The sequence below is a fragment of the Podarcis tiliguerta genome (assembly GCF_965153285.1).
Source record: "Podarcis tiliguerta genome assembly, chromosome: 5".
NCBI classification, from domain to species: domain Eukaryota; kingdom Metazoa; phylum Chordata; class Lepidosauria; order Squamata; family Lacertidae; genus Podarcis; species Podarcis tiliguerta.
The window spans coordinates 87,749,485-87,772,384 of record NC_139538.1 but is presented as its reverse complement, the minus strand read 5'-3'; the positions used below and the strand labels follow the sequence as shown (position 1 = coordinate 87,772,384).

Sequence of the window (22,900 nt, the reverse complement as noted above, 5' to 3'; positions counted from 1 at the left end):
GGTTTTAAGGCATCTCATCAGCCACAGGTTGAACTATTTGATACAGAAATAAGGTTGTAAGGTATCGTATTCCATTCAACTACCACTTTCACACATGGGTGGCACTGTGGGTTAAACCACAGAGCCTAGGACTTGCCGATCAGAAGGTCGGCGGTTCGAATCCCCGTGACGGGGTGAGCTGAGGCCCTGCTCCTGCCAACCTAGCAGTTCGAAAGCATGTCAGTTCAAGTAGATAAACAGGTACCGCTCCAGCGGGAAGGTAAACAGTGTTTCTGTGCGCTGCTCTGGTTTCGCCAGAAGTGGCTTAGTCATGCTGGCCACATGACCTGGAAGCTGTACGCCGGCTCCCTCGGCCAGTAAAGTGAGATGAGCGCTGCAACCCCAGAGTCGGCCACAACTGGACCTAATGGTTAGGGGCCCCTTTACCTTTACCTTACCACCTTCACAGGGAAGGTTCTGAAAGTTCTGAGTTCTGTTCAAAATGGACATCAGGTAGCAAGAATGAGAAAGAATTCTGCAAACTACTGTGTGCTGGAGTAGACAGCCATGTTGCTGGTGGGACCTTTCAACATGGTGGTTTATTATGGGCTGGATGCCATTTACGCTTTGAAGTTTAGTTTCCATTTTTGCAGCACCCATATGGCATAGTAATCATCAAGATGCCAGCTTGTGCTTTTTCTTCTCTTAATTAACAGGTGGCTTCCGTTGCCGCAATCCTATTTCTCTTTGCTCCTCCCATGGGCAAATTTGTGAAAAATCAGTAATAATACAGAATAAATGTTTGGGCCTGGTTAGGGCTCTGAGTTATACTGTGTGCTATTGTAAACAAAAATTGCCCTTTTCCCTTATGGGGTATCCAAGAGCCCATATAGAGTCCTTACATGGGTTCCCTATTGGTAGGAGAAAATAACAGAGGCCAACCAGAGAATATTGAGAAGCAAAGCAGCTAGTAAGCTTGATCTCTATTGATGTGTTGCAACAGGGTGCTCCCCTCACCCGCAGGAAAGGAGGAGGACTCAGAACAATGGCGTGCAAGGCCTTATAAAGACTTTTGAAATTGCCACCCTGTAGATCAAGACCACCCCCAAGAACATCATACATACATCACAGAAGGGGTGTAACCTAAGACCACCCCTCAGATACATCATACCTACATCACAGAAAAGCAGTCTAAAACAGAAATTTGAATGTTGTTTATCTCCTGTCTGGCAGGTTACTTGATTGTATTGCCTGGGTAGCCTGGCCAATCTTTTGTAATGATAAATACTTAGTTCCTGGGCCAGGTCACAGGCTCACACCCTATTCATATCTTAAATGTGCCCTTAAGACAGGATTTGTGAGGAAAGAAACAATGGGGAGGTTTCCCACTTTGACCTTGCAGAGAAAACATTTGCTCAGTTTAGGAATCAAAATGGTTCCAGGTCGGTCTTCTTGTGCTGATCTATGTCCGTGCTTGGTTGGTACACTTAGGAACATTACCATATATCTAAGACCATAAAATTCCTATCACAGTGCACACACAGAAGTCTTCCTGTAAATTATGATGATTTATCCCTTCCAGTCTTCCCCAGCTGATGTTCAAAAGGGTTAAGGCGTTCACTGTCAAACCCAAGACCCTGAACTATAGGCTGAGACTACACAGTAGCCAAATATAGCCCAAGAGAGCCGAGGCAACTGGTTTATAGCAAGGCAATTTCCCACATATTTGCACAGAGGTATAGAAGGTGTTCTTGTTTAAGATTGCTTACGGTAGCAGCAAAATGAGAATTCCGATACCCAATAAGAAAGAGCAGGTCAATTAAGATTTTAGGAACATTTTGTGAAATATGTATACCAGCCGTACCTTGGTTTTTGAACAGCTTAGTTCTCGGAACGTTTTGGCTCCTGAACACCGCAAAACCGGGAAGTGACCGTTCCGGTTTGCGAACTATTTTTGGAAGCCGAATGGGGCTTCCGCGATTTCTGATTGGCTGCAGGTGCTTCCTGCAGCCAATCAGAAGCCGCAATTTGGTTTCCGAATGTTGTGGAAGTTGAACGGACTTCCGGAATGGATTCCATTCGACTTCCAAGGTATGACTGTACTTCACCACCACTCTTTGACACCTACAAAGAGAATATGTTGGGAAGTTTGGGCTTCTATATATCTGAAAAGGGCTCCTCTATGTCCCATGCCTATCATTCAGCTTGGTTTGCACCAAGCACCTTGCATTTTGAACAAAGAAGCAAACCTAACGAAGGTTTTTTGCCAAGGATTAACTTTGTTTTCCATCTTTGTATATTTACCCCCTTCTAAAATATTTCTGATGCGTTTGCTTGGAAACTTCAAAGAGAGTTCTGAAGATCACGAGTCAGTTATTGAGGTGAGATCACGTACAGCTGGGACCAAAAGTATTGTAGTTCATCTCTTTGTAGGGGTTTGTTTTGTACAATTGACATCTTTGGTCACATATAACGACCTACCTGTGGGGAATGTATAGTGCTATTTTTCTATAAAAAAAGAGGTGCCTGAACTCACCATGAACACCTCCCTCGTTCTCTTAGAATGGCAATGGCGCCCACCTGAGAGGTGCTGGAACTGAGTTTCTGTGAGTTATCCCTGGGGGGAAAAAAGCCCTGGAAATGTAGATTTTGACTACTGGAGACAATATTTTAGAGAGAGGATGGCAAGAACCAAGGATTACACAAACACTCTTTAGGCACAATAGTTCGCACCTAACTGACACAGCCGCTCTCCTGCAGATATGAATTCCCACCCATCCACAGCAGTTTTCTGCTCATTTTAAAACTGTTTCCCCACAGTTCTATATATTTGTTTAAATGAAAGCAAATGTTTTCAGGGAGCCAAAGTCAATCCCATTGTGTTGGATGAGTGGTTCATTTGTCCTGGTCTGGAATCACAGAAGGGGCCTCCCAGTGGCATAGCGTGGGGGGGTGCAGGGGGGCCGGCCGCACCGGGCGCAACATCGGGGGGGCACGCTCGCACTCGCAGCACTCTGCCCCCTGCTAAAATCCACGGGTTAGGGGGCGCAAATTACTTGCCTTGCCCCGGGTGCTGACAACCCACGCTATGCCACTGGGGCCTCCTCATGGAAAAGTGATTTGACTCTGAGCCTAAACCACATTCATATACAGTGGTGCCTCACAAGACGAAAAGAATCCGTTCCGTGAGTCTCTTCATCTAGCGGTTTTTTCGTCTTGCAAAGCAACCCTATTAGCGGATTAGCACTATTAGCGGTTTAGCGGCTATTAGTGGCTATTAAAGGCTTAAGGGATTAGCGGATTAGCTGCTAAAAGGCTATTAGCAGCTTAGTGCCTTAGAAAAAGGGGGTGGGGAGCGGGAAAAAAACCCCAGGAATCGCAAGACATTTTCGTCTTGCGAAGCAAGCCCATAGAGAAATTCGTCCTGCGAAGCACCTCCAAAACGGAAAACCCTTTCGTCTAGCAGGTTTTCCGTCTTGCGAGGCATTCGTCTTGTGGGGCACCGCTTTACATCAGGCATATCCAAAGACCGCCTTGGGTCGGTATAATCCTGCCCCTTTGGCAGTTTATTTCCTGGGGTAAAACTTCAACCCTCAACAATTTTGGGCTAAAATTGTAAAAAAAAGGTCATGCTCAACAACTGGGGGGGCGGGGCGGTTCATTTCCTGGTAATATCCTGAAAAAAGAGCTCAACAACTTCAATCCTAAAAAAAGCTCAACATCCCCTCACACATATTCACTTCATCAAATCTGGCCCTCTTTGAAAAAAGTTTGGGCACCCCTGATATACATGTTTTCCTCGGTTTGGGTTTTTTTTGTATAGCTAGGTTTGGTTTTTTTTGGTTTTTTTAAAAAAATTAATAAATTTTATTAGTATTTTCCACACAACAACAACACGAAAGATATCAAAAAATAACAATACACAACACACAAAAATCAACATTCGAAAACTAAAGAAAGCTGAAGGGGTACAGTTAGGGTTACCCCAGAAAGCCCTAAAAACTGTTTGTGAATCCCCCCCCCCAGCCAGGCCTCGGCGTACGCATTTTAAAAACTGCAATTTCCTCTAAGACAAAAAGCACAAGCTAAGCAGTCCTCTTTGTAACAAAAACGCTGTAACAAACCCAGAGCTGAGAACAGAAAACCTTTCGGTTCCCAGATCTAAGCAACCTTGTACATTGATTTGCAACATATTTCCGGGAACAGAACCAGGGAACGAAAAAAGCAACATTCTATGTAAGAATGTGTGAAGGGGGAGAGGGAAAAGGGGTTTGGAAAAAAGGATAAAACCTGCTTGTAAAATGTTTTCGGTGCGGCCTGTCTTTTGTGAACTGAATCACACAGGTGCCTCTGCCCCTCCGGATGGCAGAATAAAACGCTCTTTCTCTGGATTAACCCCTTGGTGTTGTTTGGCTCCTTTTGTCTCTGCTCGGGTGCAACAATTATTCCTACCCGTGGATTAAAAAGGCTACATATTTCTGGTGCGTTGGCCGGGAAATAACCACGTTCCCCGAGATCGAGGGACAAAGAGGTCCAGGGCGTCACTGCAAGGCGAGCAGCTCAGGATCCTGGGTCAACAGTTCCAGCGCGCATCCTGCCATCTTCGTGGGAGGGACTGGCCACCCGTTCCTGAGTGGACACGCGACAAGTGACGGAGAGAAAGAGCAACGGCCGTGCAGAAAGAAGGTACCTCGAGGAACAAGGTAAGCTCCACAGGGATAGGTGGGAGCAATAAGAGAGTCTGATCAACTCCGCCAGCAGGGTAGAAGAAGTGCCACTGGTTTTGGTGTTGCCCAGAAAAGCAGCAAAAAGGGTGCTGCAGGGCGCCGGTCGAAGTCTAAGCGCTGCCGGTTATGGTTCTTTTTGTGTCCAAAAGAAGCAGTAGAGTGCTCTTGGGCCCCGGTCGAAGTCTAAGCGCTGCCGGTTATGGTTCTTTTTGTGTCCAAAAGAAGCAGTAGAGTGCTCTTGGGCCCCGGTCGAAGTCTAAGCGCTGCCGGTTATGGTTCTTTTTGTGCCCAAAAGAAGCAGTAGAGTGCTCTTGGGCCCCGGTCGAAGTCTAAGCGCTGCCGGTTGTGGTTTTGTGTCCAGAAGAAGCAGTAGAGTGCTCCTGGGCCCCGGTCGAAGTCTAAGCGCTGCCGGTTATGGTTCTTTTTGTGTCCAAAAGAAGCAGTAGAGTGCTCTTGGGCCCCGGTCGAAGTCTAAGCGCTGCCGGTTATGGTTCTTTTTGTGTCCAAAAGAAGCAGTAGAGTGCTCTTGGGCCCCGGTCGAAGTCTAAGCGCTGCCGGTTGTGGTTATTTTTTTTGGGAGGGAAAGGGGATTGGGGGAGGTGCATGGGTTTTTGTGTTTTTCTGAATGTGCGTGTGGGGACACTCCAGTGAATGTTTTGAGTGTGTGAGACGTTGAAAGCAACGTCCGGCCTGTGACTGAGTGAGAGAAAATAACGTTAGGAGGGCTGAGTGTCCCAGTGTCCCAGTGTCCCCAGGATCCCAGAGTCATGGGAAATAAAAGCAGTAAAACAATTCTTGAGACACCACTACAGAGCTTTCTGGAAAACTGGAAAAGTGCCACGAAAGCAGAAGAGTGGGGATGTAAACTCAAAAAAAGCAGACTCCAACATTTATGTGAAGTTGACTGGCCTTCGTATTTACCAGTATGGCCTCCTGGAGGATCCTTTGATCCAAACTTGGTCAACATTTTATGGAGTAACATTTTCAAGGCCCACACAGATCAGATTCCCTATATTTCTATCTGGAAAGCCAATGTGGATCAAAATCCTTCATGGCTTCGGAAAAATAGAATTGTGACTGCCCAAGTCAAACTGTGTTCAATACAATTACAAGTTTGAAAAAAGCCACCAGTTTTGCCAGTCCTGGAAGAGGAGATAATTACCCCACCACCACCATATGCAGCAACTGCACCAGGGCTAAATGAGGTTCCCCTTACCCAACCCCCTTTTGATGCAAGCAAGGAAGGTGAAGAGGAAGGTGATGATGATTGTGATAATGATGACTTCAGAAAAACTCTAGATAAAGAGATAAGATGGACTAGTAAGCAGTCTGACAGAGTGTTCCAGTATGTAGAACCGTTTAAAAGAGTAAGCTGGATGTGGCTTCTTGGTTCTAGAAGCAGCACAATGCAAGGATGTGAATTGGCAGACAGAAAGAAACAGAGCAGAAGGCTTTGAGAGCCGCATAGGACAGAACTGTTAAAAAAGAGACAATTAAAACCAAGGGATTGAAAGCCCTGGGATTACAATACTGACCATTGAGGAAACCCGCAAGATACATGCCCTCAGGGCAGCGGACAATACTGATGTTGCAATTGAGGCAGCTAAAACTCCACTTTGATGGCCCCACCCCACCGAGTGTATGACCCCCTGGAGTCATCCGATGTACAGGACCACAGACCTCCACAGACCCTAAATCAGAATCCTTCTTTCGAAGAGGACCCAGCCAAAATAATTAGGGGTTTGTCTTCAAGCAGCCAGAAAGCCAAAAATGCAAGAGGGTGTCCACGGGAGGGAAAGAAGACGCCTAGGGAAGAAACCAGTGCACCATCTGCAGGCAAGAGGGTCATTGGGAAATAGAATGCCCATAGGCCCCACGCCCGACACACCCCACCCCCACAGGCTGGGAACAATAAGATTTCTCAAAAATGATTTCTTCTCATCTCTGTTCTTGCTAACAGACTGTTGCAGCTAGAAGCAAGTGAACTAACTGTTTCTAACATTCATTCATGCAAGTAACAGGACATCAGCTTTTTTTTTTCCTCCTTGTGCCAGGCGCTTGGAGGTAGCTTCAGAGCGTTATCTCTTGGCTGCTATCCCAAGAGGAAAATACACTGTCTGGATTTATGGTTCAGCCACAAAAAAACCCAGAAGGCCAAGGGTTACCCACCCCCTTGCCCCAAGCACTAACCTGAGGAAAGTGACTTTCTTAAAAGCAAGTGAATGCTTTCTGTGAACTTTGTCAAGTTTTACTTTTTAAGGTGCAATTTTATTCTGAAAAACAAGCTGCAGCATAACATAGGAATTTTGAAACTTTGATACTTTGCCAGAAGCAAGGGAACACATTGGACACTAGCAAACTAGGCAGATGAAAACTGAAATTTGCAACATGGCTTACAGGCCACGAGAGCTCTGAAACTTAGAGCACACGAACGAGACTTTTAAAAAATCTCAGCTGGCAAAACTAAACCCAAGGAACAGAACTGTTAACCCCTTGCGAAGTTTCCTGCCAAGCATACCCTTTTGAATTAATGTTTGCTAGGCCTATACCTTAGGTGCAAATGCTATCTGTCAATGTACAGTCGTTCTGCCGTGTGTTTCTTTTTCTCTTCTCTTGACAGGTAAACCGGCTAGAGGCTGTCCTGTTTCTCTACAGCTGTTAAAGTCACCAGCATCTGTGACACCTGATCTGCACTGGCCCCTTCGACTCACCCCAGACGTCCAGACATCGCTCCAGCCTTGTTGGAAGAGACCCAAGACGTCCAACGCCTACCAGACGCCCCGACGCCCCCAGACTACAGCCCTGCTCACGTCACTCTGGAAGCTGACGTTTTGCACGGCTCAAGAATCCAGCATGGATTGAAAGAGGACATTTTCACATTTTCTTTCCTTTCCTTTTGCATAACTGAACTTTATTGAAGGTACCTGCGCCTGGTTTGCTTTACGCCACCCCTGCAGAGGAGGGTGACTAGTGGGTTTTTTCTTTCAGCGTAATTACACCCCAGCCCACTCTCTAGCACTTACCTAAGCCCCTCCACGTGTATACAATGGCTCAAATACGACTGTGGGTCCCCGTGCTGGTATTTCTGCTGCCTTTGACCTTTGAAATGCCAATACCACTCACAGTGACCAGACAACTGCTGCAATCGTGGGGGGCCCACCACACATATAATAAGTGGATTCAGGTTGCTGAGATGGTTGCGTTCTCTGCAAATCGGACCAATTGTGCCGTTTGCACTCTGGCCCCTGTAGATGCTCTGGGAGGAATGCCACTCCTCCCTGTGCCTTGGAATGAATCCTTGGTTACAACTCCACTTGTTGCCTTCCAGCCTCTGGGCAACCATTCTTCTTTATGGAATCATTCCGTCCCTTTCCAGGTTCACAGGATCACTGGCTGCCTTTGTGTCAACAAATCAAATGACGCCAGTGACGCTCAGACCTATGTGGGCACTTCCCACTGTGATCGTACCTTCCCAGCCCCAACTAACATGCCTGAGTCCGAGACAGGAACTTTTTCTGGTTCCAAATTGACTGCATGCCTGGCCCGCTTGCTGACAGGCACCATATCTGCCCATGGTCAGGACGTTTACTGGGTGTGTGGCAGACAGGCCTATCATGCCCTCCCAAGAGGATGGTATGGGGTCTGTTTTCCAGCCTACTTAATACCCCCCATGTGGATTCCTGACCAGATACCCTCTGCACCCCCTAGAAGGAGGCGTTCGGCTGACCTGGCAACACAACAAAAAACATATCCATATCTCACAAGTTAATATTATAAACACTAAAACAACAACAAGAAGACATTGACTTCCACCAATCCCACAGCACCTCCTTTATCTCTCATTGTGTCTTCCTGATTTCCTGTTTTCTTTATCATCTCTATCCTAACATCTAGATATAAATCCTTCTTTTATATCCTTTCACTTCACAAGGTTATTCCAGACTCAGCCAGATTTCTGCCCTCGAACCTTGACTTTTGAGGTATTCATTTAGGCACTCCCATTCTTTTTTTACTTCACTTTTTGGTTTTTGTCTTATGTCTGTCAATTTGGCTAATTCTAAGCATTCTGAGAGCTTACATAGCCACTCTCCCCTAGTGGGCAACTGATTCCCTTTCCAGTATTGGAAAGTGTATAGCTAATTTAGTTTGAGAAGCCATTTGCTTACCCCTCCACCTCTTTTTCAGGATCATTCTGAAACCGATCTTTGCCTTCTCGGTTGCTGTGAGTTTTGCGCCACGGCACTGAACCCTTTACCAACAGCAGAATACCTGGATGAGAGGCCAGAGAAAATGGAATGTGTGAGTATTTTTCTTATTTTCAAAACAAACAACAACAACTTCACTTCTGAAAGTGGAATACTTCCCAGAAAAAAAGGATGTGCCCTGGTGGTTTCCTTTGGAGCAGGAGGAAAGCAGGTGTCAGTGGGAAGAGACCCAGTCAGCCTCCTCCCCTCCCCTCCCTTCTAACCCCCAGTGGGGCTGAGATCAACCCCCATTGGGGTGGCCGTACCCAGCTGCCCTTTGTTTGCAGTTTCTCTGCCCTTTCTTTAGAAGCGAGCCCAGAGATCTCTGTTCTGTGAGCATCAGGGATGCAGGACATATTGTCTGATAAGAGCCTTTCCAACTTGTGTTAACAAGTTCACAATTTAGCAGAGTAACATTCCCCCTTCTAAACTTGCAGCGGATGAGTTTGCTCAGGCTCGCTAAAGCCTCTATAACAACTGTTCTGGTATGTGTGTGCGTCTTATGGAGCGAATGCAGGGGGAGGCAGGCAGGAAAAGCCCCCAAGAGGCACACAAGCTCCGTGCGGCTCTTGCGGGCTTTTCCCCAGGAGGGAGAAGGTACTGACGCGGCCAGTCAGTCCCTTCTCCCTCCTCGTAGAAAAGCCCGCAGGAGCCGTGCGCTCCTTAAAGGGTGCGTGGCTCCTGCAGGCTTTTCTACGAGGTGGGGGAATTCCCCCACCTCCAGCAAAAGCACTGCTCTTTGGGGCTGGGGGGGGGGGAATAATTCCCCCCCCCCCTTGATTTCCCCCTCTAAAAACTAGGTGTGCCTTATGGTCAGGTGCACCTTATGGAGCGAAAAATACAGTAACTGAACAACCAGAGCAGGCCATTTTGGCACCTGAGGCAAACCACAAAATGGTGTCCTCTCTCCCTAACACGGAAGAAGGGGGGAGTGAAGCTCTATATCAGGAACAAGGAGGGGAATAAAGATCTGAACTGAGATCTGCTGTCCTTGCAGATCCTGCCGCCTGAGGCAGCCACCTGGCCTTGCTTCATGGGTGGGCCGGCCCCGACAACAGCAATGTTCTTCTGCCTAGTCTTTAATGAGCATTTGTTCCCATTTGTTTCCAGAGAGGTTCTTCAACAATGAGCACTCCTCCTAATTTAATTGTGTGGTGCCTGTATATTTCCCTGTGAATCATTTGTTGATCCCACACTTTTCAGTGCATCTCCCCATCACTTTTCTATCCACAAAAAAGGCCATTAAAGAACTTGTTCTGCTAAGGTGGCAGGGCATTTTAATCATGCGAATCTGAACTTTTGGTATGTGCTTGAATTGTTCCTGCAAAATACGGGCAGCCCAGAGGTGACGCAAGAGAGCTAAACAAAGCTAGTAAAGGTAAAGGGATGCCTGACCATTAGGTCCAGTCGTGGCTGACTCTGGGGTTGCGGCACTCATCTTGCTTTATTAGCCGAGGGAGCCGACGTATAGCTTCCGGGTCATGTGGCCAGCATGACTAAGCCGCTTCTGGTGAACCAGAGCAGCGCACAGAAATGCCAATTACCTTCCCGCTGTAGCGGTACCTATTTATCTACCGTACTTGCACTTTGACATGCTTTCGAACTCCTAGGTTGGCAGGAGCAGGGACCGAGCAACGGGAGCTCACACCGTTGCGGGGATTCGAACCGCCGACCTTCTGATCGGCAAGCCCTAGGCTCTGTGGTTTAACCAACAGCGCCACCCACGTCCCTCCAAACAAAGCTAGGTAAAGGGACCCCTGACCATTAGGTCCAGTCGTGGATGACTCTGGGGTTGTGGCGCTCATCTCGCTTTATTGGCCGAGGGAGCCGGCGTACAGCTTCCGGGTCATTTGGCCAGCATGACTTAGCCACTTCTGGCCAACCAGAGCAGCACACAGAAATGCCGTTAACCTTCCTGCTGGAGTGGTACCTATTTATCTACTTGAACTTTGACGTGCTTTTGAACTGCTAGGTTGGCAGGAGCTGGGACCGAGCAATGGGAGCTCACCCCGTCGCGGGATTCAAACCGCCAACCTTCTGATCGGCAAGTCCTAGGTTCTGTGGTTTAACCCACAGCGCCACCTGCGTCCCTCCAAACAAAGCTAAGAACTAGCAAATTTGGGATCTAGGATAAAATAGCCTGTAAATGAGAAAAACTTGATAGTGGCTTCCATTAAAGTGATTTTCAGATTACTGGGTTTTGTATAGCTTATGTGTTGCAGGACATACAAGGACATTTTCCAATGTGTAGTTCAGGAGCTCATAGAAAACAGCCCCGAAGGAAGTGAAATCGACATCACTCCTCACCGACACCACTCAGAAGGCTCTTGGCTAGAGAACAAGACTAAAAGGACACTGATAAAAGAGTGAGTGATTTTGGAGATGACTTCTTCAGTTCTCAAACTACCCAGAGACTTCCCGCTTTATTTTCTGATTGCTAAATATGACAGGACTGTGAAAAAGGTCTTGAGAGGAGTTTGATCTGGCAGGCTACCATTCGGGTTGCCGTATTCCCAATAGTGAAAATCCAAACAAAGTTGTTGAGCTGTTGAACATCTCTTCCCCACCCCCTCAAAAATGTTTTAGGCCTTTCCTTTGTTTGTTTCTTTTTTAAAATAGCCCTACTAGTCATACGTCCGGGTTTTCCTGGACATTTTGCTGATTCAGCAAAAATGCACCCGGACGCCATTTTGCTGAGCGATTTCTGGACTTGTCTGTGAAAACCCGGACGTATGGCAGCCCCTATCTACAATGGAATAAGACTCACAACCGGAAAGCAACTTTCCAATGTAGAATTTATAGCCATTTTAAAAAAGAAAAGAATCCAGGACTTTTATTCATTCCCAAGAAGAATCCATCTTAAGTTGTCATTTTGAGCACTTCCAGCGTACAGAATAAATGCTTCAGCCTTGACAGACAAAAATAAGGGGCTCATATTGTCTCCTGACATCTGTTCCCTTCCCAACATGTTTGCTATGGAGAAAAATCCAAAGTAGATAGATGCTAGTAATATATAGATTTCTCCTCATTTTTTTTTTATTGTGCTACCCCTCCATCTTGGCTTTTTCAGCACAAGGAACTGATTTCTAAATGTCATATAACCATAGAGTTGCAGAGTTAGAAGGGACCCCAAGGGTCATCTAGTCCAGGCATGGCCAAACCTGGCCCTCCAGATGTTTTGGGACTACAATTCCAATCATCCCTGACCACTGGTCCTGCTAGCTAGGGATGATGGGAGTTGTAGTCCCAAAACATCTGGCGGGCCAAGTTTGGCCATGCCTGATCTAGTCCAACCCCCTATAATAAAGGAATCTCAACTAAAGCATCCATGGCAGATGGCCATCCAACCTCTGCTTAAAAACTTCCAAGGAAAGAGAGTCCATAGGGTCCCAAGGGAGACCGTTCCACTGTCAAACAGCTCTTACAGTCAGGAAGGTTTTCCTGATGTTTAGTCGGAATCTCCTTTCTTGTAACTTGAAGCCATTTGTTCGATTCCTATCCTCCAGAGCTTGTTTCCCTTTCCATGTGACAGCTTTTAAGATACCTGAAGAAGACTATCATATCTCCTCTCAGTCTCCTCTTTTCCAGGCTAAACTTGCCCGCTTCCTTCAAGTGCTTCTCCTAAGGCAGGGGTCCTCAAACTAAGGCTCGTGGGCCGGATAAGACCCAAGGGACTTGTTTATCCGGCCCGTGGCAACCCCCACTGCCGCCGCCCGCTCTTGCGCGGCTGCCCACTTCTGGGTCGGAGGAGCACTGTTAAAAAAAGTCCTCTATTTTAGATTGTTTGGGAACCGGTGAGAGAGCTACATCCTCTGGGTCCCTGTAGCGTTTACTAGCAGGCATAGCGTCGCCGTGGAGAGTAAACAAGGAGAGGTTACCCAAACCAAAAAAGAGAGAAAAAATAGAAAGTGCTCAGTTTGTTCAATTTAAGAGCTTCTCTGTGTGGAGACTGCCAGGAGTTTCAGGAACAAAGTATAGAAGGGAGTTGGCGGTTAATAGCTAGCAACTGGTGGCCTGCCAAGGATGCTTCACAGAACTTGCCCAAGATGTTTCTCATAGCTTAGACAAGAAGGTGCTGTTAGAATCTCAGTAGGTTGGTAACTTTAAAAGTAGAGAAGTAAAAAAGGAAAAAGTACTTCCCTGGGTGGCAGTCAGCGCTAATTACAGTCCTGTTATCTGTGGAGCTACGAAGGCTGCTTGCTAAGCCGTCGCCATCTTGGGTCTCATCCCGGAGGAGCACTGGAAATAGCTTGTGCGCATGCGCAAGCGTTATTTCCGGTGCACATCCGGGTTGGAGGAGGCCCGTGCACATGCGCACAACCTATTTCCAGTGCTCCTCCGACCCAGAAGTGCGCCGGAAATAGTGTGTGGGCAGGCACTCCCCTGCCCTCCGGTCCGGTGCACGATCGGCACTGGAGACACCGGCCCGAGGCGCGGTAAGTTTGCTGACCCCATCTTAAGGCTTGGCTTCTATACCCTTGATCTCCTTGGTTGCTGTCCTCTGCACACGTTCCAGCTTGTCAACATCCTTCCTAAATTGTGATGCCCAGAATTGGACACAGTACTCCACGTGTGGTCTGAACAAGGCAGAACAGAGTGGTATTATCACTTTCCTTGAGCTAGACACTATACCTCTGTTGATGTCACTGTGTGCGTTGACAGCTGTGGGTCCTGAAGGCTGACAGCCTGAAAATGATCAACATGCAGCAGCAACTGTCCACAAGCAATGCAGTTTGCTTGCCCAGCCACCCCTCAAGCACGCTGCATGGAGGAGGAGGAGGATGATGATGATGATAATTTATACCCTGCCCATCTGGCTGGGTTTCCCCGGCCACTCTGGGCAGCTTCCAACAGAATATTAAAATACAATAGTCTGTTAAACATTAAAAGCTTCCCTAAACAGGGCTGCCTTCAGATGTCTTCTAAAAGTCTGGTACAGTGGTACCTCGGGTTAAGTACTTAATTCGTTCCGGAGGTCCGTTCTTAACCTGAAACTGTTCTTAACCTGAAGCACCACTTTAGCTAATGGGGCCTCCCACTGCCGCCGCGCCGCCAGAGCACAATTTCTGTTCTCATCCTGAAGCAAAGTTCTTAACCTGAAGCGCTATTTCTGGGTTAGCGGAGTCTGTAACCTGAAGGGTATGTAACCTGAAGCGTATGTAACCTGAGGTACCACTGTATTTCCTTGACATCTGGTGGGAGGGCGTTCCACAGGGCAAGTGCCGCTACCGAGAAGGCCCTCTGCCTGGTTCCCTGTAACTTGGCTTCTCGCAATGAGGGAACCACCAGAAGGCCCTCGGCGCTGGATCTCAGTGTCCGGGCAGAACGATGGGGGTGGAGACGCTCCTTCAGGTATACTGGGCTGAGGCCATTTAGGGCTTTAAAGGTCAGCACCAATAAAACCCCAGTATCAAGCTCTCTTGCTCCAGCGCCTGAGTTTAGGGATCTGCACTTTCCTTCTAGTTGAGAAAAGCAAAAGCAGATCAGGTTCCAGCTCGTGAACTCAAGTCTGCTTTGTTTTTTCCCCACACGTTAATTTTATTTCAATCCATACCTTCCCCCGGCTGTTTTCCCTGCCCATCCACTGCACAATGTTCACGTGGACATAGCGTGTAAAACCTTGGCTCTGTGCCTGGAATTCTTTGCAATCTTAAGGGTTTTTACTTTCAGCATCTCTCTCTCCTAGGATTGAAGACAAAGGGGGCATTGATCAGTACAGGGACGTCTTTGAGCAATATATAAAGTTTGGGCCGTGTGAGTACAAGCCTCTCGTTGGTTGCAGAATCCGGGGAGTCTAGTCTCCCCACCCCTGCCCTTCTGCCATTCCCTCCAGCTCCTGAGAGCCAGTGTGGTGTAGTGGTTAAGAGCGGTAGTCTCGTAATCTGGGGAACCGGGTTTGCGTCTCCGCTCCTCCATATATAGCTGCTGGGTGACCTTGGGCCAGTCACGCTTCTTTGAAGTCTCTCAGCCCCACTCACCTCACAGAGTGTTTGTTGTGGGGGAGGAAGGGAAAGGAGAATGTTAGCCGCTTTGAGACTCCTTAAAGGGAGTGAAAGGCGGGATATCAAATCCAAACTCTCCTCCTTCTCCTCTTCTACCAAAGAGTTTCTCCCAAAATCTGTGAAACAAGTCCTGCTACATTCTCCCTACTGAAATTAACTCCCAAACTGAAACCTTAAAGAAGTGGGACAAAGCAGACCCACCAGGGAAGGTGTAAGTGGAAACAGTGTGGGCTGCAGGTAGGTAGATACAGTGGGGGGGAGGAGTATTTGATCCCCTGCTAAATTTGCCCGTTTGCCCTCTGATGAAGAAATGACCAGTCTATCATTTTAATGGTAGGTTTAGTGTAGCTGTGAGAGACAGAATAACAACAGGAAAACCCCCCAGAAACCCAGAAGACAAAAGTCAGAGATTGATGTGCATTATAATGAGTGAAAGAAGTATTTGACCCCCTGTCAACCAGCCATATGTCAGGCTACCTGGTATCTTCACTGTATGTAAGGAGCTGAGATTAGAGGCACCTGCTGTAAGGGAGAGGTCTTACCTGCAATCCCAGCTCGTTACAGTACCTGTACAAAAGACACCTGTCGACAGAAGCAATCAATCCAGCAGATTCCAAAGTAGCCACCATGACCAAGACCAAAGAGCTGTCCAAGGATGTCAGGGACAAGATTGTAGACCTGCACAAGGCTGGACTGGGCTACAAGAGGTAGGTGGTTTTCCTGTTGTTATTCTGCTACTCACAGCTACAATAAACCTACCATTAAATTTATGGACTGATCATTTCTTCGTCAGAGGGCAAACGGGCAAATTTAGCAGGGGATCAAATACTTTCCCCCCCTCACTGTAGATAGATACATAGATAGATAGATGATAGGCAGACAGATACATACATATATACATACATACATACATACATACATACATACATACAGTAAGCGTTATATACTGAAATTCCAAATTGTTTGAACACTCTCCTCCTAAAACTGTTTCAGGTATGAAACTCAGATTCAAATTATCAGATTATCCACCCAAACCCAAAAAAGTCCGTAAGAAAGCTCCGGAACCCAAGGAAATACTGACTTTAGATTTGGAGTTCAAAGCTGAACAGTTAAAGGTATGTGGTTATCCTAATTTATTGGGACTCTCTCGTGTACAGGGGGTCCCTTTGTGATGCTCAATTAGCTCTGGGGCTCGTTTACTAGAGTAAGAACTTACGCAGCAAGTGGCTGGGATTTGCTGTCCCTTGCCTTGCATGCAGTAGCCATCCCTTGTATAAGCTCGGAATAAAATAGATAAACCGACAAGGTGGGGTGGTGTGGCCATAGGAAAGCATTGAGATGGGTTGGTATCCTGCCAAATATTACATACATAAATGTCGGTCGTTTCAAGTGGCTGTAAAAATGCATTGGGAGAACGTTTGGTTTCCCCGAAATTGCTTGAAAATGTGGCTGTTTGCTGTGTCTGTTCGCTGATTTTCCAAATGGCAGCCGGCATGCACTTTGATGGGGCGAATCCTACTGATGGCTGCCCCCACCCCCCGCCGTTTCCAATGTCAAGTGTGCAACAATGAGTTTGCGAGACGATTGTGTGGGGCTGTACCTACCGTTCCCCAGACCATGAGAAATCACAATCTTGCCTCCTTGCCCCTGTCCCTATGGCCCATGTTGTTGTTGTTTAGTCGTTTAGTCGTGTCCGACTCTTCGTGACCCCATGGACCAGAGCACGCCAGGCACTCCTGTCTTCCACTACCTCCTGCAGTTTGGTCAAACTCATGCTGGTAGCTTCGAGAACACTGTCCAACCATCTCGTCCTCTGTCGTCCCCTTCTCCTTGTGCCCTCCATCTTTCCCAACATCAGGGTCTTTTCCAGGGAGTCTTCTCTTCTCATGAGGTGGCCAAAGTATTGGAGCCTCAGCTTCACGATCTGTCCTTCCAGTGAGCACTCAGGGCTGATTTCCTTCAGAATGGATAGGTTTGATCTTCTTGCAGTCCATGGGACTCTCAGCCCTTAGTATAACTTATCTCAAGAGAACTCCCTGAGGGAAAGCCCTTCTGGATCCCTGCCACCCTTTCCAATCCCTTTTCCTTTTGTGTTGTAGCTTTCCAGACTGTAAACCTGAGAGCAGGGTCTGCCTTATTCCAAATCTTTGTAAAAGGTAAAGGACCCCTGGACGGTTAAGTCCAGTCAAAGGTGACTATGGGGTTGTGGCGCTCATCCCCCCTTCAGGTTGAGGAAGCCGGCGTTTGTCCACAGACAGCTTTCCGGGTCATTTGGTCAGCATGACTAAACCGCTTCTGGCGCAACAAAACACCGTGACGGAAACTAGAGCACATGGAAACACCGTTTACCTTCCTGCCACAGTGGAACCTATTTATCTACTTGTGCTGGTGTGCTTTTGAACTGCTAGGTTGGCAGGAGCTGGGATAGAGCAACAGGTTACTCCATTGCGGGGATTCGAACCGCTGACCTTCTGATCGGCAAGCCCAAGAGGCTCAGTGGTTTAGACCACAGCGCCACCCATGTCCCTAGGGAGACTCAAGACTCAGCAGTCGGTTTGCTGAGGCTCCAGCTGCCTCCTCATTCCTCACAGCAGCCAATCATGCTGCCTTGCAGATCACACACATCCTTGTGTTATCATAATGCAGACACATAATGCTTTTCCTAAGCGTGGTGGTCACATTCTTTACAACAGGCATGGGCATCCTAGGAGGTCTTGAACGTCACTGGGGGAAGTGGTTGGGGGTTTCCTACCAGGAATGGCCAAGGTAGGCAGGCAAAGGAGATACCTTTTTTCTTTCTTTCCCTGCCCTCTTGTGCTGGTCCCAAGGGTTAACCGTGCAGCGAGGTCCGAGTCCAGTCCAAGGTCGAGGGTGCGGTATGGAGGCTGTCCGTCAAAGCTGAAGCAGGGTCCAAGGCAGGGAGTCGGGGGAGGTCAGGAACTCAGGCAGAGGAGCAGGACAGGGTGCAGGCAGGAACAGGCTACCAACAATGTTGCTCCCGCAAACTGGGACTGGGCTGGCTGGCTTTTATCTGCCCTGAGGCATAGGGCGGTCCTGGTCCACAGGTGACTCGCCCTCCCTGGCCTGGAGGCGAGCACTCCTCCTGCGGGAACTTAGTTCCCTCCGCCTCTCTGCCCTGAGCCTCTGCAGCTCAGGAGAGGCTGGAGGGTTACCGGACCCAGAGGCAACCTCAGCTTCCCCTGATGGGGCTGAGAGTGGAGCACCTGCAGGCAATGGGTCCTCCATCACCTCAGGAGCCAGAGCAGACTCAGCTGGTGCCTGCACCTGAGGATCCAGCACAGGTGAGGACCCTTCAGGCTCAAGCCCCAGCCACGGCTCAGCTGGTTCTGGAGGCAGGGACTCCTGTGCAGGCTGGGATTCCTCAGGTTCAGCCTCCGAGTCCGAATCCCAGGCCATCACATCTCTCTCCCCTTCATTCATCCCCACATCCATATCTCCCTCCCTTCATCCATTCACAACACACCCCCAGCAGCAGCACCCCGTCTTCTGAGCACCCTCATCCAGCCAGCTACTCTTTTCTTCTCTACAACTGCGTACCTTTGGCTTTTCTCATTAGATAACACAAGCAGGCAACTTACACACGTGTTTGTTCAGCGTTGAACTTCAACTTGTCTATGCTCTGGTGGCCTCCGGGCTAGATTGCTGCAATACATTGTCCACAGGGCTGCCCTTGAAGACTGTTCAGGAACTACAGCTGATGCAGAGAGCATACAAAAGAATTTCTAGAGTTATTTCCACTGGCTACCAATGAGTTTCCAGAATTGATAAATAACCATGCTCTTATCTTCTCCCTTTTCTCCCGCTTTCCCCTTAGATTTGCCATCCTACCAAGCCTGTGAAAAGATATTATTCTGATGGGAAGATATTCTATCTACTTTTCCCAGATGGAACTGGCCAAGTTTAATATCCGACAATAACAATCATGGAGCCAGATTAAGAATGGTTGATGCCTTTGGAGCTGTACAAAGTTGCCAGTAAGGTGGGGTGGGGTGGGGATGGGGAGATGTGCGGCTATTTACAGTACAAAAAAGGCATCCAGTAGGCTATAGGACACTATGGCTCCTTCTGCATATTCCCAACACCCATGTGAGGTATCTTAGGCTGAGAGTTTACGACTGACCCAAGACAGGAAGTGAGCAATCACAGTCCATTAAAATGTGAAACTGGATTCACGGCTCCCACCTGCTACAGGTGTGTGGGTGTCTACAACGTCCTGAAGATTCATCTGCATAATTTTCTGTGTGTCCATCCTCACAGAGATCATAATGAACGAGAAACTGTTTCAGGCATATCATAGAGGGTAGTCTTTTTCGATGATTTGAAAAAATATATTTAGCAACCAAATGAAACTGCAGGCAGGGTTTGAAATTTGAGCAACGGGAAGAAATGATAATATATGAAATAGAGGAATACATAGATTAGATGAAATTTGTGATGTAATAGAGCAGGGGTCGGCAAACTAAGGCCCGGGGGCCGGATCCAGCCCAGTTGCCTTCTGGATCTGGCCTGTGGATGGTCCAGGAATTGCCACGTGGATCGGCGTGGGGATTCTGTTTGTTTGGACTGCGCCATTTTTTTCCTGCGCCAATCCATTCCCCCCTCTCCCTCACACACACCGTGATGGCGCCTCCTCCCTCCCTCCTCCTAGTTTCTCCCCGCCCTGCCTAGAGGAGGAAGGGTGCTGGGGTGAGCTGGCTGAGCCCCATTTTAAGCAGCCCCCTCTCTGGAGCCAGCCCTTTTGCACCGCTCATCGTCCCTCTGCCGCTGCCATCGACAGCCCCTGCCGCTAGCAAGGCACAGGTAAGCTGCGTCCTTTTATTAAAAATGCATCTGTGGGAACTTTGTGGGGCCATTTCTCTCCCCCCCCAAAAAATATAGCCCCCCCCCCAAAGTATGAGGGACAGTGGACTGGCCCCCTGCTGAAAATGTTTGCTGCTCCCTGTAATAGTGGAATATGCATTTGGTGAAAATTGTGATATTTTACAGTATATAAAAGGGATGGGAACAGCATGGAAGGGAAGGTGGGAAGTCAAAATTCTAAGAGAAATGTGTAACAAATTGAAATTATCTGCTTAAAGTTATGAAAAATCTAATGAAAATCTTTAATGTTTTTTAAAAAAGAGAGAGAGAATCCTTTCGGGAAGGAACAAAGTCTCTTAGTAAACCAAAAACATTTTGACATCTTGACTCAAGGGATCGCACCGAAAGGATCCAATCCTCTGAGACTCTGGGGGTGGAAAATGTGTTTATTAGTAAGTCCGTGGGTAATTTATACGTAACAAGCTTTGAGTGAAGAATATTAACAAAGCAAAAAAATGTTTGCAAAATTAAAAAGGAACCGCCGATGTGAAAATACTCCTTTTCCTTAGCTATTAATCAGTTACCCATCAGGTAATGTTGCTATCCTCATTAGCTATGTAAAAGAATTTCAGTTCACATACATCGTTCTACAGGACAACCTATCATACGAAATGCAGGCCTGTTTTGCAAATCAGGGCTTTGCAGTATGCTACCACCGTAACGGGAAGATCTGGTAAGTGGAAAGGAAGCATTCAGACATTTTCCTATGAAATCAGGAAAGTCTAGGCCACAGGTAGGCAAGCTAAGGTCTGGGGGCCGGATCTGGCCAAATCACCTTCTAAATCTGGCCCGCAGACGGTCCGGGAATCAGCGTGTTTTTACATGAGTAGAATGTGTCCTTTTATTTAAAATGCATCTCTGGGTTATTTGTGAGGCCTGCCTGGTGTTTTTACATGAGCAGAATGTGTGCTTTTATTTAAAATGTATCTCTGGGTTATTTGTGGGGCATAGCAATTCATTCCCCCCCCCCCAAAAAAAATTTAGTCCGGCCCCCCACAAGGTCTGAGGAACAGTGGACCGGCCCCCTGCTGAAAAATTTGCTGACCCTTGGTCTAGGCCAGGGCTTCCCAAAATTACCATATTTTTCGCTCTATAAGATGCACCAGACCACAAGACACACCTAGTTTTTGGAGGAGGAAAACAAGAAAAAATATTCTGAATCTCAGAAGCCAGAACAGCAAGAGGGATCGCTGCACAGTGAAAGCAGCAATCCCTCTTGCTGTTCTGGCTTCTGGGATAGCTGCGCAGCCTGCATTCACTCCATAAGACACACACACATTTCCCCTTACTTTTTAGGAGGGAAAAAGTGAGTCTTATAGAGCAAAAAATACGGTAGGTAGCTGTGTTTGGACTACAGTTCCCATCATCCCTGACCACTGGTCCTGCTAGCTAGGGATGATGGGACTTGTAGTCCCAAAAAACAGCTGGTGACCCAAGTTTGAGAAACCCCGGTCTAGGTTTTTGTAGGAGAACTTATTTAACTATAATGGCCTAAGCTGGGGAAAGGGGTTCCTGGCTACTTGATCCCTTTGCTTGAAGAGGCAGCACTTAGTCCAGAAAAGCATCCAAACTGCCAGCGTGGTCATTCAGGTGGGATGCAGCCCTGCCCTGGACACTGTTCCCTTATCACAATACCTTCTTTTTCAGGATCAATCTTCAGTTTGTTCATCTTAATCCATCACCAAACTGCTTGCAGGCAGCTTAGTTTAGGAGTTGTACAGCCTCCCCGGGATTTGTACGTAGAAAACAGAGGATAAATGTCTGCATGCAGACATTTTTAAAATGTTAAGTGGGTTTCACCTATGCAGCCCCATCAGCGGAAGCCATGCAAAAGGACTTTCATTCGTGCAATGGGATTTCCGCCCCCTTCCCCTGCCCAAAATTGGCTTGGGTCTGTGTGCGCAGAGAACCCCCAAAGCACAGGGCGAGGAGAGGGGAGCGGTATTCCTTCCATCATGAAGGAGTGTCTTCACTCCCATCGTTCAGCCCAGAAACCAAGGTCCAGCACCGAGGGCCTTCTGGTGGTTCCCTCCCTTTGAGAAGTGAAGTTACAGGGAACCAGGCAGAGGGCCTTCTCGGTGGTGGCACCCACCCTGTGGAATGCCCTCCTGTCAGGTGTCAAGGAGATAAATAACTATACATCTTTTAGAAGACATCTGAAGGCAGCCCTGTTTAGGGAAGTTTTTAATATTTAATGTTTTATTGTGTTTTTATATTGGTTGGAAGCCGCCCAAAGTAGCTGGGGCAACCCAGTCAGATGGGTGGGGTTTAAATATTTATTACAGTGGTACCTCGGGTTACATACTGTCAGAGCTGGCTCCAGGTCCCAGCTCACAGAGGACCAACGCTAGCCGGTAGTAATGTACAAAAGTCTTTATTGAAGTACAGTTTCCATTTTCAAGCCGGAGCGCCCCAGCTCTACGTCTAGGGTTTAGACCGGCGAAGCTCCATCTGAATCTCCGCCCCCCGTACACCAGTTCAAGATTCTAGCCTTACTCCACCTCTTCCGTCTCTCCTTTCTCCTCTGGGTCCTGCTACCCCCCGGGGTCCCTTCCTTCCTGGATTCTTCCGACGCAGACGTTGACCCCCCTGACTCCTCCCGCTCTTTTCGGCGGGCTTTGGGACCTGGCTCCCTATCCGGGCTGTCAACTGTGCCGCCCTCCTGTACATTTGAACTTGGCGCGCGCGCCCAGCCTTCAACCTTCCTCTCGACCGTTTCCTCGCTCCCCGATGGAGGCGTGGCCAATCCTGCCTCATGTCCTCCCGCTGGCAGTGCGCCGCCTGATCCCGATGCCTGGGACTCCTCCCCCCTACTGCACTCTGGTGTGGACGCTGGTCCTGATTTCCAACTGCTGCTCTCTGAGTCCCCTCTGGCCCCTTCTTCCTGGGGTGTCCCCCTAGGCACCCCCCTTGCCCTGACCATGGGAGCCCCTTTCTGTGAATCTTCCGATTCGCTGGAAAGACTCAGAGACCTCGGACCGCTGTCATCGCTGACATTTCCTTCGGACTCCTCCCCCTCGCTCTCCATTTCCTCCCTTTCCTGTGCCTCTGCTCCTGAACCCCTGAC

At 48.1% G+C, this 22,900-nt stretch overlaps 1 protein-coding gene and 2 long non-coding RNA genes across 5 annotated transcripts in view; 2 read left to right on the top strand and 1 right to left on the bottom strand.

The window, feature by feature from the left end:
• The window catches only part of LOC310677513, a 574,807-nt gene that overhangs the window by 24,579 nt on the left and 527,328 nt on the right, over window positions 1-22,900 (top strand). The window lies entirely within an intron of this gene.
• The window catches only part of ERICH6B (glutamate rich 6B), a 38,962-nt gene that overhangs the window by 12,598 nt on the left and 3,464 nt on the right, over window positions 1-22,900 (top strand). For all 3 annotated transcript variants that reach the window (XM_083440428.1, XM_083440429.1, XM_083440430.1), the window contains 7 exons: window positions 2,329-2,360; window positions 8,892-9,005; window positions 11,159-11,316; window positions 14,637-14,704; window positions 15,946-16,067; window positions 18,788-18,876; window positions 20,354-20,506. In XM_083440428.1, coding sequence (XP_083296554.1) covers window positions 2,329-2,360; window positions 8,892-9,005; window positions 11,159-11,316; window positions 14,637-14,704; window positions 15,946-16,067; window positions 18,788-18,876; window positions 20,354-20,506 — 736 coding nt within the window. The remainder of the gene's footprint in view (window positions 1-2,328; window positions 2,361-8,891; window positions 9,006-11,158; window positions 11,317-14,636; window positions 14,705-15,945; window positions 16,068-18,787; window positions 18,877-20,353; window positions 20,507-22,900) is intronic.
• Window positions 250-8,975, bottom strand: LOC310677564. Its single transcript, XR_014511281.1, has 3 exons — window positions 8,873-8,975; window positions 2,516-2,596; window positions 250-2,103 (listed from the first exon to the last, which is right to left on the bottom strand). It is a non-coding gene; the product is annotated as an uncharacterized lncRNA (long non-coding RNA).